The 17,016-nt window shown below is 61.7% G+C and overlaps 1 protein-coding gene across 1 annotated transcript in view; it reads right to left on the bottom strand.

The window, feature by feature from the left end:
- Positions 1–1,165: 1,165 nt before the first annotated feature.
- Positions 1,166–17,016, bottom strand: part of WFS1 (wolframin ER transmembrane glycoprotein) — a 29,902-nt gene continuing 14,051 nt past the window's right edge. Inside the window, exons 3-8 of the mRNA XM_086705494.1 lie at positions 15,223–15,305; positions 14,311–14,455; positions 12,093–12,263; positions 10,518–10,598; positions 7,802–7,947; positions 1,166–3,783 (exon numbers count right to left, since the gene is read on the bottom strand). Of these exons, the coding sequence (XP_086561620.1) occupies positions 1,975–3,783; positions 7,802–7,947; positions 10,518–10,598; positions 12,093–12,263; positions 14,311–14,455; positions 15,223–15,305 (2,435 nt within the window). The 3' untranslated portion in view covers positions 1,166–1,974. The remainder of the gene's footprint in view (positions 3,784–7,801; positions 7,948–10,517; positions 10,599–12,092; positions 12,264–14,310; positions 14,456–15,222; positions 15,306–17,016) is intronic.

Raw genomic sequence — 17,016 nt, 5'->3', positions numbered from 1 at the left:
GGTAATCCCCGCGAGCTATCACCACTCCCTGCAACAAGCAGGGGACTCTGCTGGGGGCCGAGTGGCAGCGTGGTGGCCCAGGGGACAGATCTCTGCACAACCCTGCCAGGATGCAGTGCGACCTCCTCACTGAATCTGTTTTCTCCTCTGGGCAGCAGGGCCGTCCCTGTACCTCCCAGTCCGAGTGCAAGGATCATATGACGTCGTCTGCGTGCCCCCCTCTCTGGACCGCCAGCGGTGAGCCTGGGAGGCAAAGTCAAACCGTGAATGCACTTTGTGGCCTCCCGACACTGCAGGGCCAGAGAGGGGGATGGGCTGACTTTCACCTCTCCTCACTGCCCCCGGAAGAAAACCAGGAGCAAACCCAGCGCAGAGGGATGCGGCCTGGGGAGCACTTTCCAATGCATGGGATTTCAGGAGGACCCACGGACAAAGCAGGATGAGCCAAGGGTGCAGGGACACAGCTGCCACCTGCCATGGCGACAGGAGCCACATCCACGGAAAACGGAGGCAGCCGCACCCTGGACGGTCGGTGCAAGGTTTCCGAACCACCGAAAGAATGTAGGAAGGACTCCACGTTTCCCGACCTCTGCAAAGATGTGGACCCGCTGCTCCCCGGGAGTCTGCACACTGGGGAGGAGAGGGGTGCCGGCTTTGTCCTCAACGTCAGGGAAGAAACAAAAGACCCGCGGGACTCAGACACCCGTCCCTGTCTGAGGGGGCACGAAGTTTAATGGGGGACCTGAGCCACTCCTCCAGCACCCCTAAACGGCCGAAGCCCTGATTATGTGACTATGGAATGATCATTGTGCGTCACTGAATACCGGACCCGGTGTCACAAACTTACTGCCGACGGGATGGCTCTTCCCAAACTGTGAGTCACGTGTATGCCATGCGATCACTGATGGGAGTTTCACGGGCGATTCTGGCTGCGCACACGTGTCACCCTGTAAGGCGCGAGTGCACAGCTGGGCGGCCCCGGCCACATCTGCACCGGCCCCCGGCCTAGCGGCGGTGCCAGGGTTTGTGCCCTGGCAGGCGAGTCGTCGGCTACTGAGAACGTCCGTTCTGCTCTTTGGAACTCACCTGTACTTAGTTCGGTGCAAGTGTAGACACCTGTTCTCACGAATGTACAAGAAAACAGCTCTTTTAAACAAAGAAAAGAGTTTCATGAAATGCTTTTATTTTGACTGCCTTGGGACCCTAACTCTGTCTCCTGGTGCTGAACATGGCGAAGCTTCTCTGAGCACCAGGAAGGGACACCCCAGGTTCCTCCCATTTCCTGATGCCGTGGATTCAGACAAGCATCTCACAAGCTCACCCACTGCCCACTAGACAGGAGAGCCACAGGGCAAGCCCGTGGGGCCCCGGGCTGCCGCCTCCCCCAGCCTCTGACCTTGGGAATCGGGCGGGGCCCTGACGGCGCGACAGAGCTCAGGCGGTACCCGAGTGAGCCCCAGATCGGCAAGCAGCTGTCGAGGCTTAGCAGTGACCAAATAAATAAGAAACCCTATCACCGAATGTCACAGCAGCGCGTTTGGTTCTTTAAAAAAACAAATCCGACACGAGAGTAAACGGGGGGGGGGGGGGGGGGGGGGGCGGTGCTTGGAAGTGGAGGGGAGGGGGAAGGACTTCCTCTGTAATGTGCTTTCCAGGGCCCAGAACTGCCAGGCTGGAGGGCCCATCAGCTTCGCTCCGCAAGGTCGGGGCTGTGGGTCGAGACGGCATGCAATTTTCAACGTCATCGCGTTCCAGGCGGGCAGAGACGAAGCTCACGGAGGTGTGAGCAGGCTGCATGTGACAAGTGCCACATCCGCACATGTGCGTGCACGTACACACACACACACACACACACACACACACACACACACACTTCCTCTCAGTGTTAGTGCTGTGCCCTCTGGCTGGGTGGCCACACGTGAGCTGGAGGTCCTGGCGGGGACACGCGCAGACTCCCTGGCCGGGGACGTGCCCTCACACCGCGGACAGGAACGGGAAGAAGAAGAAGTCGAAGGCGAACTTGACGGCGCCGTGCACGGTGTTGCGCCAGTCGCGCTCGATCTTCACGTGGCGCCGGGCGGGTGTGAGCTGGGCCATGCAGTTGAGGCAGCGGATGGCCTTGAGCTCGAAGACGGGCCACTTGCTGCCCAGGCGGCCCTCCAGGACGGTGCTGAACTCGATGAGGCTGCCCTGGCGCAGGCTGAGCAGCACGTCCTTGAACTCGCCGCTGGCCCGCAGCACGAGGTCCTTGGTGACGTCATCCTCCTCCGGGCTGCGCGAGCCATTGGCGCCGCTGTACGGCATGCCCACCGTGATCTCGAACTTGTAGCGGTCGAACTTCTTGATGTGGCAGCGGTGCTTGGCCAGCAGCTTGAGGCGGCACAGCTCCTCCTCGGCCGTGGGCGCCGTGCCGGGGCTGCAGGACGGGTAGGCCTCGCCGTACAGGCAGCGCATCCAGTCGCCGATGAAGACCGGCAGCACGTTGACGGCCGACTCGGCGCTGTTGTCGATGTCCGTCACGCGCACGTACTTGAAGCGGCCCGTCCACGTGACCCTGTGGCCCTCCAGGTGGCTGCACAGGATCTGGGTGCGGGCCATGTTGGTCTCCTTCCAGGCCCGTGGCCCGCACAGGAAGCCGTACTGCTGCCAGGTCAGCGTGGAGTTGTAGACCTTCATGCCCTCCGACCGGTACACGTAGAACCAGCAGAACAGCACGATGGCCGTGATCCACACCAGGATGAGCTTGACGATGGAACTCCGCGTCAGGGACTTCACCACGCCCACCACCGAGAAGTTGGCCTTGGTCCACCAGCGGAACAGCAGGGGGATGCTGCACATCACCAGGGTGACGGCGACCTTGGTGAGCTCCAGGGACAGGAACCAGCGGGCTAACTGCACCACACCCATGAGCGCCAGGCCGGCCACCAGGATCGGGAGGGCGAACAGGAAGAGGAAGTAGCCCATGCTCGCGCGGATCAGCCCCAGGCCGGTGGACTCCAGCAGGATGACCACAGAGAGTTCGCACCACATGAAGCACACCAGGTAGGGCACCAGGTAGCAGTAGGTGCCCTTGAAATTCCTCAGCTGCGCCATGCGGAAGAAGAGATAGAGCAGGTAGACGTAGAGCAGGCAGGGGACGCTGATGTTCAGGACGACCAAGTGGCCGAGGGGCACGGTGACGAAGGTCTGGCCCAGGAGCTTCAGGTGGTGCCAGTCGAAGGGCAGGGAGGGCAGGAGGGAGAGGAGGCCAGCGGCCACCTCCGTCACCAGGGCCCTCCGGGTGTAGGGCTCGGCCGAGGTGCTCAGGCTCATGTAGCTGGTGGCCGTGAAGAAGATGGCCACCACGGCCAGCTCGGAGCAGGGGATGAAGTCCTTGCTGGCGACGGGGAAGGAGAAGATGACGAAGAAGACGGACAGCAGGAAGTGGACGTAGGGCTCCAGGTGGTTCCAGCCGAAGTTCACCTCGGCCTGCTCCACGTCCAGGTTGGGCTCGAAGCGCAGGAGCAGGCCCGTGAGGCTGCGGAAGCTCTCCCAGGCCCTGCTGTCCTGGAAAACCTTGAGGGTGCAGATCACCATGGAGACGAAGGACAGGTAGAAGACGACCAGGGGGACGAAGAGGGCGAAGAAGTCGATGGTCAGGTTGCTGATGATGAAGAAGAAGATGAGGGCGTTGATGTGGTGGGTGGGCACGATGGTGGACAGCCAGTGCATGCCCGCCCGGGACGCCATGTCAATCAGGTACTCCTTGATTTCCATGATGGCGTGCAAGGGGTACTTGACCACCTGGGGGGCGGAGACAAAGACGGGGCATCGGAGGCAAGCGGGGACAGGGCCCCCACTGCCGTCCCCGTGACCCGGCCAGCCAGCCTCCCGAGCTCTGCGCGAAGCTAACGGCTCACCCCTGGGCCCCTCGTCCCAGCGGGTCCTTCCCCAGGAATACCCTCTCCACGTGGTGATGTCCTCCCCATGCCCTGCGGTCTATACAGACCCTCCCTCAATTCCACCCAGGCCTGCACGTCCTGGCCCCTGTCCTCTGCACCCCTGGAGCGTGTCCCCTGGCTCCCCTCTCGTGCCAATCTTTGCCAGGGATTCCAGACTCTTGTGAGCCAGTGTCCCCCATGGGACCCCGAGTCCCTGGGGGAAAGCACCAGGGCTTGTGACCTGATCCCCCCCCCCCACCCCCACCGCCAGCAAGGGCTGCCCTGCTGGGCCTCGGCCCCCCAGCCCACTGAGGACAGAGGAACTGATACTTTCAAGCCCACACAGGGCTCTGAACACTCCCAGGAGCCGCGGTGGCTGTAGGGGCTCCAGAAAGAGCTCCCTGCAAACGGAACCATGGGGGCTCACGTGGAAGGGGCCAGAGGAGAGGTGCTCGCCAGTGGCAGGGACCCTGAGAACCAGCCGCCTGCCACCGCCCACCTCCACACACCCACGCCGCTCAGAGCAGACATGTAACCGACGGCCACTTCTGCAATCTGCACCCAGTGGAGAGGGCAGGGGAGACCACGGCAGAGGCGGGCTGGACCCCACTCCTGCCCGGTTTTCTCTGCAGGACTCCCAGAGGCTCCCGGCCCTGCCAGGGCTCAGGAGGTGTGGTGTGGAGGGCAGGGGTGTGGGTGTGTCTGGAGGGGCAGAGGCGTGGACCCCAGACCACACAAGATCACCCACGTGTGGGGGCACGGAAGCCCGGCTGCCACCCAGAGCCCACCTCACCACTGCCCCGGTGAGGTGGGCCCCACGGCCTCCGCCCATGCCCTCGGGACAGGCTCTCTCTGCCTGCCCTGCCGGGGCGTGGAGGAGAAGACTGGCCACGGAGGGGGAGCCTGAGTGAGTGTAACCAAGGGATCACAGCAGGATGTGGCTGGCAGCTACAGGTGACCAAATACCCTGGAAGCAACGGCATGGGGCACGTTCCACAGAGAAGGGGCACCCGGGCTCCTACAGGAGTCCATGGCTCAAAGAACGTGTGTATGCCCACACCTGTCTGTACATACACACACAGACACACCCGTGTGAAGGGTTACATTCCTTCTCCCATGTCTGTGACAGCCCAGCCAGGAAATGAACAGATCGGTACCCCAGCTAACTACTCCCCCAGCTCCCCGGGGCTAGTGACCTTCCCGGAAAGCAGACATCACACTCACACATGACTGGGGACGGCCACCAGCGAGTGCTGGGCACTGTAACATTAGTCTCAGTGGCTACTTATGATGCTTGGCAGGGGGCAAACAGGCATCTGCGGACACACACGTGCTCCGGGCTTCCCCTGGGGGGGGCCCTCTGACATAGAGCCAGGCTGGCTGGAGGTCAACCGCCTCAGAACGAGCAGACAGGTGTGTCGGCAAGGCTGGCGCAGCCGATCCCTGGGGACGGGGGCCTCGCTAGCTAGTGGCAGACGGACTAGAGGCGTCTCCCGGCCGCTGTGGTCAGTGGCCATTCTCTGTGACCTGCGGCTGGGACCTTGAGATGGGTCTCAAGTTCTCCCCCCAGGCTCTGAGCCACTCACACCTTTTGTTTTTTGCCCTTGAGGCCACACAAAGTGGTTGAGAGGATCTTTCAAGGACAATGAAGCTTCTCCAACCTAATGCCCAGCTTGTCCAGGGTGTCCGGCCTCTGTCGGCTGAGGCCTGAAGGCCACGAGGACCAGGGAGTCCTTCCCTTTAAGGGTCCCAACTCTGTCCCCGGTCACTTCCATCCAGACCCTGCTCTTGGGGACCCACTGGATTGGGAAACAGAAAACCTTTCTGTAGACAAAGTCCAACAAATTAAAACAAGCTGTTCTTTGAGCAGGAAGCAGATTTTTAAAAAAACAGAGCAGGGAGTCAGTTCTACGACAGGAAGGTACAGCTCGCTCTGGTCAGGTCGGAGGTCGTCGGCCACTCTGCTGACCCAAGAGGCCAGGGGTGTGACGACAGGCCGCTAACCAAGGGGCCCATCTGGGACCCGGCAGGTCACGGCAAGGCTCAGACCCCGGTGAGTGTTCACACGTTGGACCTCGCGATGACTGACGTGAAAACCGTGTGGATTTTACTGCATTTACTCTTACGACGGTTTCATCTGCCACAAAAGAGGCCGGCGCAGCCCGGGGCCTGGAGTCTGGAGCCTTCCTGTGGGGGCCACATGCGCTCACGGAGGCACCAGGCGCCTCGCTGGGGCCAGAAGACAGAGCACACTGCTCTTCCTCTGCCTCCAAAAGGCTATTAAAAGCTGCAACAGCCTCCAGTTTTGGAGACACCTGCTAGGATTCACCGTCTCTTTTGCAAAAGACTTTTAATGAGACAAACTATAGAGGCATCCAAGTGCTCTGATGGTTTCAAAACCTGAAGGAAACTCAGAGCCCCGTGTACTTCTTGTCAGAGTACTTTAAATCTCTTTCCCAGAAAGGACTCTCAGACGTCTCCCAACACTGAGAGTGACAGAATTTACTGTCCCAGCCAGGCTGCTTTGCAAACAGGCATCATTAGGGGGGACAGCGCAGGCCTGCCCGCGGGCCCTCCAGACTCACCCTTTCACCTCTGACCCTCACTGGCATTTCGGAAGCACCTCGGCTTGGCCAAGAACAACGGCCAGGACCCCACCCCCCTTCTCTCCAGTTCTAAGGAAACTGAAAGCAACCATCTGTGAACACACAGCCCCAGCCTGTCAGAGTGGACCTTCAATAAAGTCGTGACCTCCCTTGGTCAAGCTCCTTGGCCATCCTGGCCTGTGGCTCGCCACAGCACCTGATCTCGGGGGACTCACGCAGCTCGCTGGTTGGTCCCGAGCGCGGCCATCGCGCCGGCCGCCCCGGTCTGAGCCTCCGCATCTGGGCTCCTGGCAGGTGCTACACCAAGCTGTCTCCGGCACGGGGACTCCCCACGCTTCCTTGTCCCCCCAACTCCTGCCTGCTGGCGGCCCAGCCGTCGCCTGCCCCTCTGCCCCACTGATGGTGATTCACCCCGGTTCCCACTCGGCTCGCACCACACGGGTGCTCGGATGACTAACGCCACGAGCTTCTCGATGATTCGTCTGCTCAGAGCCGCTCGTGCTGGGTCAGGCAGCCAGGCTTGCGGAATCACGGTAGACTCTGCAAGTCAGAGAGCGGACCTGGGGAACCGCCTGCACCGTGGTCTCAATGGCGTGACCGGGGAAGTGAAAGCTGTCACAGAAGGGGCATGGCCCGCCATCCCTGCCTTCTGCACGTATTTGTACGCCCCATGCTTGCTCCTCACTGTCTGCGGCTGCTCGCGGGCCGACAGCGGGGGCCAGAGTGTCTCCCTTCCGTCCGGCCAGCCCACAGTGGCCTCTTTGCTACTATCCACACTGCACTTGGCTTTCCCCCGAGTCCCCGCGGATCTGGGTAAACAGGGACCGGCAGGATCCTCACGGTCTCTCAGTACCAGCACTCTGCGTCTGGGGAAAGGCATCTTTGCAAAACCGACCTCCATTCCGTGCCGTAAACGGATCATTTTTCAAAATGACAAGGTCTCGGTGAAAGTCGGACTCCAGAGCCTGCCACTCTGCTGCCTGTGGTGTTCCGCGGAGAACGGCCCCGGGGGGTATCTGTGCTCGTCCGTCACACCCGCGCGTGACCGCCCCACCTGCGTCCCTGGGTTTGGAGCCTGAGTGCATGTGAAAGGCCCCTCTCTCGAGAACACACCCTCATGCAGTTATGGGGACCATCCCTACGGGGCACGCCTCCCCAGACAAGCTGCCCAGTCCCGGAGGCTCCCGTGTCGCAGCGGCCTCCTGCCCGTTCCTTCCTGCATGGCACCAGGCTGCACGGTGAGCGCCCTTTGGTTGGGCCTCCGGCCCCACTCACCTTCAGGCGCAGGGGCAGGTCCTCGGGGCTCCTGCCCACCAGCTCATCGTCGTCATCGTCCTGCAGGAACAGGTTGGCGGGGATGATGCCCTTGGCATACTTCTTGGTGATCTCCACGAAGTCATCCAGCGCTATGTAGCTCTTGGCTGGGGCACAAGAGAGAACGGCACAGGGTCCGCCCGCACCGCGAGCACACAGTCACCCCGCACGGATGGGCAAGGCAGGGGATGGTGGCTGGGCCCTGGCGGAGGGAGGCCGAGCACGCCAGGCACAAACCTCTCTGTCCTGGACAGACAGGCGGGCACAGACGGGCCAACCGGGGTGAGAGCAGGCACCCTGCCTCCTCGCCTTGGGGACAGCAGTTCCTCCCTTGAACCTCCCGCTGCCCAGCTCTCAAGACCAGGGTCTGCCCCCACCAGCCCTGCAGCCACCTCCTCTCCTTCAGCCCTGGCTGCTCCCAGCTCTGGCGACGGCCACCTGCCCCCCCTCCACTCAGCGTGCACCCACTGAGGACCTACTACGTGCCAGGCACCGTGCTAAGCACTGGGAAGGCCTGGTATGTGCACACGGACCCAACGTGTGCACAAGTCTGGACTCCTGGTCTGGTGGGGTCATGCTAAAGACAGCTGGCTGCCAGACGTGACTGGCTGCCCCCCGGAACCGTCCTCCAGGCAGAGGGAGAGAGGGGAGCCCGGGGAGGTGCAGTGAGTGACTCGGCACAGAGATCACGATCGTGAATGGGCCGCCAGCCCCAGGGCTGCCGTTCACCAGGCGCTTCTGAGGCCTCCCACGCGGGGACTGCGTTCTGGACACTGGGGACAGAAGCCCATCGCAGAAAAGAGCAACAGATAGCAGCAAGAGCAAAGGAAACAGTGTCTGGAACGCAGTGAGCACCACGGAGAGGGTGGGGCGCAGACAAGGGGCTGTTCCTTAACACGAGCCAGGGTAGCGGTAAGGGTCAAGACGGGGCAGCCTTGGCGGGGCCCACACAGGGACAGGTAAGGCTGGAGCCGACATGGAACAAGCAGGGGAGACAATGGGGCCCAGTGGCCTGGCCCAGGCTGTGTGGCTGGGGTCATGGGTGGCCTCTGATGCCACGAAACTGGCCACCAAGGCGTGGAGTGTGGACACAATGGGGCATAAGGATGAGTCACCAAGGACTTGGACAGAGCCATTCTGGTGGGATGACGCGCGGAAGGCCCCGGGAGAAGTGGGGAGAGGAGCCAAGAAACGGACCGATGTGCACCTTTCCACCTTCCTTAGAAAGGGGAGCAGAGAAACAGGGCAGGTGGCTGCTATGGGCACGAGGGGTCCAGAGAGGGTCTCGTCTTCATTTTCTGAGGTGGGAGGAATAGGCACATGTTCATAAGCTGCTGGGAATGTCCCAGTGGGGAGGGGGGGCCGGCAGCCCAAGCCAGAGGGGAGGCCGGCCTGGCCGCCTGATGGCAGGGCTGGGACCCGTGGACGGCACTGTCCACACCCGCCTGGAGAGGCCACGTCTCTGCCCAGCTCTCAGCGTGGGTGGGCCTCAGACCCATCCCTCCCAGCCCAGAGCACGTGGTCTCCCCCGGGACCCCGTGACCTTCTGGCAGTTACAAGGTCTGCAGGAGAGCTCCGAGCCGTTAATCATAAAATCCCCAGGGTGGAGAAGGCAGAGCTGAGCAGGGACCTTCCGAGATCGCCACACCGCAGTCGTATTTCGGGAGGAACTGACCCTCACGAACCTCTGCCCAGAGGCGCGCCTCACCCCAGACAGGCTCCCGGCACCTCTGCACAAAAAACCCCCTTAAAACCTCCCATCCTTCTGGTTCCTATCGGCCATACACTTTCCTCTCTGCTTCAGGGTCCTACATGCCCCGGGGCCTTGGGGAAGCCAGGCCCAGGATGTGCTACGCCCCCAGAGTTCCAATGACATGTCAGAGACAGACGGTGAGAAGGGGGGAAGCACGCCCCCCCCCCACCCCCGTACAGAAGCTCTCAGGGCTGGTGGGGCCCTTGGCCCTCTAATCTGACCACCACTGTGCAGAAGGGGAAACTGAGCCCCAGGGAGGAAAGCCAGGCCTGCCTGAGGTCAGGAGGAGAGTGTGTGGCCGAGCTGGGGGAGGGCCCAGGCCTCCTGTCAGTGGTGAGCAGCCCCTGGGCCCCTCCCGTCTGTCTCCCCTGGAACTTGGGCCCCGGGGAACTCTGACCACCACCACCCGGCCGGGCAGCTGCACACAGAGCATCTGAGGACCTCTCCTAACTGGATGCCCCAAATCCCCCATTCCCGACCTTCCCGCAGCCCGTGCTGGGGGGGCCCCCACACTCCCTGCTGGGAGCCCCCGCCCCCCAACAACTGCCCCGCCAGGCCATTGTGTGCGGTTCCTTCCCCTTTACCCTTCAGGGGCTAACTGCCTCCTCATCCTTGCAGACTTACTCAGGCACCCCAGATGCACTCACCTTCTCCCCATCCCTCTGCCCTGCAGGGACCGTCACACTGCCCTCTCTGTGCCCTGTCCCTCTTCCCTCCAGGCCATGCGCTCCTGCTGGGCAGAGTCCAGATCCCACTGTCCAGAACACTGACAGCCCCAGATGGGCTGGGAAGAGAAGTCCGTCCCGCCTCCAAGGCCTTGGGGCATGTGCTGTGGTGCCCAAGGGGTGGAGGTGGTGCCCGGCCTGGGGGGCCTAACGGCTGGGCCAAAGCTGTCACAGGTGCGGGACTGGAGGCCATACTCACATTCGCTGCTAACCAAGCGCTCCAGCACCCGCCTCTGCTTCTGTAGGGACTTGGGGACTGGGCCTGGCTGTGCCCCTCCATCTGTAAGTGACAGAGCAGACAGAGAAATCAGAGAACAGGACTAACTGTTCCCACATGCCCTGTGGCCCTCCGGAAACCGGCCCCTGAGCTATGGGGGCTGCAAGGCCTGGGGCCTCCTTGCAGCCCTTGGTGGGCACAGTGAGGGCCACCTCTGAGCCTCTGCCCACGAGGCCGACTTGGCACCCAGGGGGCACAGCCACCTCCTCTGCGGATGCAGCCAGGGCAGAGGACACACCGCAGTTTCTGGTCGGCATAAGCTTTGCTGGCACCGTCCCTTGGCATGATTTCCCCAATTCTCCGAACAGACGGAGCGCCTGGGGCCACAGGTCAGGCCTCTCCCGGTCTCCCCAGCCCTGGTGCTGGAAGGGGCCCCACAAGAGTCTGCTCAATGGCTGAGCGCTGAGCCGGGACTGAAGAATTCTGCCCCTTTGTCAACATCCACCACCTGCCGCGCCCCCAATCTGGCAAGCACTCCAGTCTGCCTGCCAGGCGCCGAGGCGTGCCTTCGCAGGGTCAGGTCAGGCAGTGACAACACGAGGTGAGAAGCACTGTGACTGAGAGTGACGGGGGGCCACAGGGGCCCGGACACGCTGGGACTGCCTCGGGGCGGGGGGGCAGCGGGTGGGGGCTGACCTACGGCACTGCAGGGCCCCTGGGGCTCCAGGGGGCAGCCCCGAGCTCGTCACAGCAAGCATGCCTCTCCGGGTGCTGCCGCCCAAGCCCCAGGCCTCACGGACGCCTCGGCTCGGCCCCGGCACCGAGAGAGCTGAGAGCCAAGAGAGCGGGCTGGTCGCCAGAGGTCTAGTCAGACAGGGGTCCTGCCCAGAGACCCCAGGAGAAGGGGCAAAGGTGTCCACCGGGCAGCCTTCTCTGCTGCTGGCAGGTGGCCCCAGGCCCTGTCGTGTGTACCCAAGGGCAGGAATCAGCTTTCTGAACAGCGGGAGGCAGGTGCTCCTCGAGCTGATGGGAGAGGAAAAAGCCAGGTCGGGCCCTGGGAAACGAAGGGGCCACACCCAGCCAGGGATGCCCGATCTGTCCTTCTGGCTGGCTGCCGGGTCAGGAAACTGGGGGAGGGGCTGTGGAGGCCGGAGATGAGGCCTGCCTCGGGGAGGCCATCAGAGCCACAGCCGGCCCCACATCCCTGGAACCGCGAGTCCCTGCCGGCATCTGCTACTCTCCCCCAGCTTCTGTCCCCTCGGGAGGAGCAGGACACCCTAAGAATGACATGATCTACAGCTCTGCCTGTGGGCGCCCAGCCCATCGACTGTTCCAGAGCTCAGGACACGGCTTAGGAAGGGGACCCCAAGAACAGGACGGCACCCCAGGAGGGACCCTCCCTGAGCCTTACTTAGAGGAGACCCACGAGGTCTCCGAGACAAGGTCCCTGGGAGCCCCCAGTTAGGCTCCCAGAGTCCCCATAGGGAAGCCCCCAGAATTCCAGAGAAGCCCATGAGGTGCCCGCGGGAAGGGCTGGTCCCCACGAGGCTCGCGTACCGTGTTCATTGACCTGCCCGACGTTCTCCAGCAGCTCTGACACAGCCACCTGCTTCTTCTTCTTGGGGTTGAGCTTCCAGTACATGACCAGGGCCGCCTTGCGCACGGCCCGCTCCAGGTCAGTCTCGGAGGAGAGCTGCCTCACCTCCTGCTCGTTCTCGAAAGTGATGCCTAGGAGACAAGATGCATTAAAGGCCTCATCCCGCCCGCCTGGGTGTCCTTAGCAATGCTCTGGGCCGAGACCAGCTCTGCTGCGGGGGCTTGGGAGGGGACTCAGGCGACAGGTTTTGCAGGCACCTATGGTCACCAGGGCAGAAACAGACATTTGACCAAAAAGGCCATCTGGCCAAGTCCCGGACTTTCCAGCTCAGAGCACGGCCTGGCCCTGCAGGAGGCGACCCTGGGGGGCAGGCGGCCAGGGAGTCAGAGACAAACAGAGTGGCAGGTAACCATGGGCGTCAGAGACACGTAACCAGGGTCACCGGCCTGGGTACAAGAGCGGGACTCCCCTGTGTCCACGGCACTTCCCGGGCACTGCCCCTCCTAAGACGGCCGGGAAAGCTGTGTCCCCGCACGGCTGCCTTTCCGAGGGAGACAGAGACTCGCTGCAGAGAGAGACGGGTTTTTTCTCCCTTTACACATCTTCCAAATTTTCCACCTGAGCACACGTTTCTCTCAAGATCAGGAAGCACCCAACGTGAGAAAGTGGGGGTGCGGAGCACGCGAGGCCGCTCCCGGCCCCGTCTAGCACCCGCCCTGGGTCCCGGGGTCCTGACTCGAGCCCCTCTTCCGGGCCACGTGGACCATGGGCCGCACTGACTCGGGCCAGCACCCGGCCCTCCCTCCTGTTCCAGAACGGGAAGGTGGGCTGGCGAGAAATCCCGGCTGACAGAACGCCACCATTCCAGCTCTTCAGAGGCACTAGCCCCATTTCCAAAGAAAGCAGATTCTATATAAAAAATGTAATTCTAAAAACGGTACAATTAAACCAGAAGAAAATACACCAGACTACAGAGCGTTTTCTTTCTGGGTTTCCAAGTTATGAGTAATTTGTATCTTTCTGTTTTCTATGTATTCCACGTTTTATATGATAAGCATCAAACACTTCTACGATCTGGAGAAACTTTGTTTAAAAAAAAAAACCCGTTATGACATACCCGTTCCTTTGTCTCTGAGATGGGAAGCCCCCAGAAGCACACTGCTCCACATGGCACCAGGGACAAGCCATTTCCCTTGGGCAGGATAATGGAATATGCGACCACACGTGGCCGGGCTCTGCTTCGCTGTCCCCCCCCCCCACCGCCCTCCACATCCGTTCCCTTCCAGGCATGAATGCATCTGAGCAGATCTTCACTGGCCCACGGTCTCCCAGCCGTTCAGCCCAGACCGGATGCAAAGTCAGTCCAGGGAGTTCCATCCTGACCTCCGGCCACTGTCACATTGTCCTGCTGCATCACAGGGAAGCTGACTCTCCAATGGCTCTATGATCCACTCCTCAATCTGGATTCGAACTCAGAAGGGATCTACTCACAGACACCTACACACACTAAAGATAGGATGAGTGGCTTTGTTGGCTAAACATCCCGTGTTATGCTCTGGAAACAACGTCCAAATGACAAAAGCACTGGCGAAACAGAATTTACACTTATTTCTCGAGAGCGTCACCAGCTTCAGGGGCGTCTGGGTGGCTCAGTCGGTTGGGTGTCCGACTTCGGCTCGGGTCATGACCTCACAGTTCGTGGGTTCAAGCCTCCCCGTCAGGCTATGTGCTGACAGCTCGGAGCCTGGAGCCTGGAGCCAGCTTCGGATTCTGTGTCTCCTCTCTCTCTGCCCCTCCCACTCTTACTGTCTCCCTCTCTCACTCAAAAACACACATTAAAAAAAAAACCCATAGGGGCGCCCAGGTGGCTCAGTGGGCTGAGCTTCCGACTTCGGCTCAGGTCATGATCTCGCGGTCCGTGAGTTCGAGCCCCCGTCAGGCTCTGTGCGGACAGCTCGGAGCCTGGAGCCTGCTTCCGATTCTGCGTCTCCTTCTCTCTCTGTTCCTCCCCCACTCATGCTCTGACTCTCTCTATCTCAAAAATAAATGAACGTTAAAAAAAACCCCAATAAAACAAAAAGAGTGCCACCAGCTTCGTATTCTCCCCCTGCTGTTACGTGCTGATGTAGCAAGAAGCCGTGTGTCCCCGGCAGCCACCGCAGCCTCCCGCGGGCCCACCTTTCCTGTCCGCCAGGCACCGGCGGAGAAGCTTCACCGCCTCACGCCGGCCCTGCTTCGCGGCGAGGATGAGCCAGCTCACGGCAGTGCAGTTGTTCAGCTCCTCGTCTGCGTCGCTGGCGAGCTGCAGGTAGTGTTTCCCCACCTGCGGGCGAGAACCCGGTCAGGCCACGCTCCACAGCAGTCCCGAAACGCATGCACCGGGGCTCCGGCTCTGTGTGCTGGCCCCGACCTGCTCCCCATGGCCGCACAAGCTCCGGATTCCAGACCCTGTTCTGCCCCAGTGTCCCAGGCAGCCCGCCTCCCCGACCCCGTCACCCAGGCCAGCCCACCTCCCCGACCCCCGTCACCCAGGCCAGCCCGCCTCCCTGACCCCCGTCACCCAGGCCAGCCCGCCTCCCCGACCCCCGTCACCCAGGCCAGCCCGCCTCCCCGACCCCCGTCACCCAGGCCAGCCCGCCTCCCCGACTCCGTCACCCAGGCCAGCCCGCCTCCCCAACCGCCATCACCCAGGCCAGCCCACCTCCCCACCCCACCTTCTGGGAGCTTCAGACCTGCACCAGGTTGGGCCTGTGACACCCTCTCAGCAGCCCCCGGGGAGGGTATGGTGCCCCCTCTACAGAGGACATGAGAGGAGGGTGGAGGTGCTGAGGGCAGGCAGGAGGTGGGGAAGGTGTCCCAGAGGAGGAGGGGCCCAAGATGAGGCATGAGCCGGACACGGGAGAGAACGCGGGGTCCCCAGAGGAGTGGCGGGAGGCAGAACGACACGGAGACCATGGAAGAGAGGGGGCCTTGCACACAGCGCGTAGTCAGCCGGCTCCCCTGCTCCCTGTTCACAGGGCACCCGCCCCTTGCAGGGCCGCCACGTGGTGGGGCCGAGGCCTGAGCCTCCCACCCACATGCCGTCCTCACCTCCGTCTGTGCCTTGGGGTCCCCCGCCTTGGCCTTGTCCAGGACTTCCTCAAAGGGCATTTCCACATCCCCCTTCACGGGCCCTTTAGCACAGAAGAGAAGCAGACAGAACGTCACGAGGCCGGTCCTTGTCGCTCATTGGGAGTGGAGGGGACTGCGAGAATGTGCTCAGACCCGGGGTAGCTCTGTGGAAATCCAGGCCAGACGTGGAGAGAACACTCCAGAAAGCTGCCATCCAGGATGCAGACAGAGCACGGACAGCAAACCTGCCACGGACGGGGCTCTTCAGCAGCGGCTCAGAGCGGCCGGAAGGACATGGGGGCCCTGACCCCAGTCCCACCGCCACGCCTGAGGGCAGGCCTGCTTGAACTGGGGCTCCAGAAAGATCCCAGGGCTCCAGCGGGAAAGCCCCTGACCCAGATAAACACCTGTGCCCCAATAAACACTCCAAATCCATGTTTTCCAAGACTGTCGTCTACATACACCCGACTTTTGGGGGTCACAATCTGTGCACGCACTTTTTGACATATACGCGTTTACAACAGTGAATCGTAACCGATCTCCCGTGTTACCCTGTGGTGAAATCCAGCATTGCCACAGTTCAGAGATCCAGTCGGAAGAACATGCCCAGGGTGCCGGGCCCCTCCGCTCCACTGGGCCCTTACGTTATTCCCAGTACTCCCTAATTTTATGAAACGGTGCCACAAACCACTCCGTGTATGTGTTTCCTTTGGGGGTTACTCTCCTGGCACAGGCCTTTCAGTTGAATCCTAGGCCCAAGGCCCAAACAGCTACGGCTCACGCTGCAGCCTAGTCTCCAAAAAGTTACCCCAAGTTACACAGCGTCGTGGAACTATACCAACGTCACCGCAACCTTACCCGCAGTCGGCAGCATGACAATAAGAAGTTTAAAAACAAATCCTTTTTTACCAGTGCCTGTCTTTGATTTCCACAACCGATATTCGGGGGCCCATGTCCGGCTCCTCTCCCACCTCCATTCACCCCGCATCCCACCTTGGCAGGCATAAGACACCTCGCAGTAGCTCGCGGGATGCGGCCGCAGCACTGCTGACTTCAGAGCAGGTGCTTATTAGACACGACAGCCTCCTCACTCTCTAGATGTTTCTGGAAACAGGAGGCAGAATGAAGGGAAAGAAAAATGGTCCCCAGTAACAACACCCGATGACCAGCCTTCCTGATTGGTTCATCCAGGCCTTTCCCAGCTCTGCCTGTGTCAGCCAAGGCCACAGGCTGCTGCACTCCGGGCACCCGAGTCCACGGGCCACAGGACTCCGGGGGGATGCGACAGGGGTCTGAGCCAACACGGCCCGCAGGTTCAAAGGCAGAGAGGCACAGGGGACTGAGGACACAGCTCCAAGAGGGGAGGCTTCTTCTCAAGACCTCACGCTAAGGGACACACACCATCGCCCTCCTGGTGGGCGGTTGGAAAATACCCTCCCTGAGGAGTTCGGACTGGACTTCCTCCCTGAGGTCCCCGGGGACCCTGCCAGCAATGGCCTCAGCACGCCCACCCTGCCTGCCCTCGCGGCCAGGACCCTGGCGTCTCCTGAGCCAGCCAGCAAGGTCACTTCTCCCTTCTGGCTGTTGTCCCAGCTCCTCCAGCCCCTGGATGCGCTCTCTGGCCTAGAACAGGAGAACACAAAGCCTGCAGGCTCCCAGGGCAGGAGTCTGGCGTGGAGAGAAATCTAACCTGCGTGTGACTGTGCCTTCAACGTCGAAGTGCTGTGTGACCTAGCCAGTCATTTTCAACCTAATCGTTAATATCCATCCAAC

This window comes from Puma concolor, chromosome B1, assembly GCF_028749965.1.
Source record: "Puma concolor isolate L17-30 chromosome B1, mPumCon1.1.hap2, whole genome shotgun sequence".
NCBI classification, from domain to species: domain Eukaryota; kingdom Metazoa; phylum Chordata; class Mammalia; order Carnivora; family Felidae; genus Puma; species Puma concolor.
This window is presented reverse-complemented; position numbering and strand designations above follow the sequence as displayed.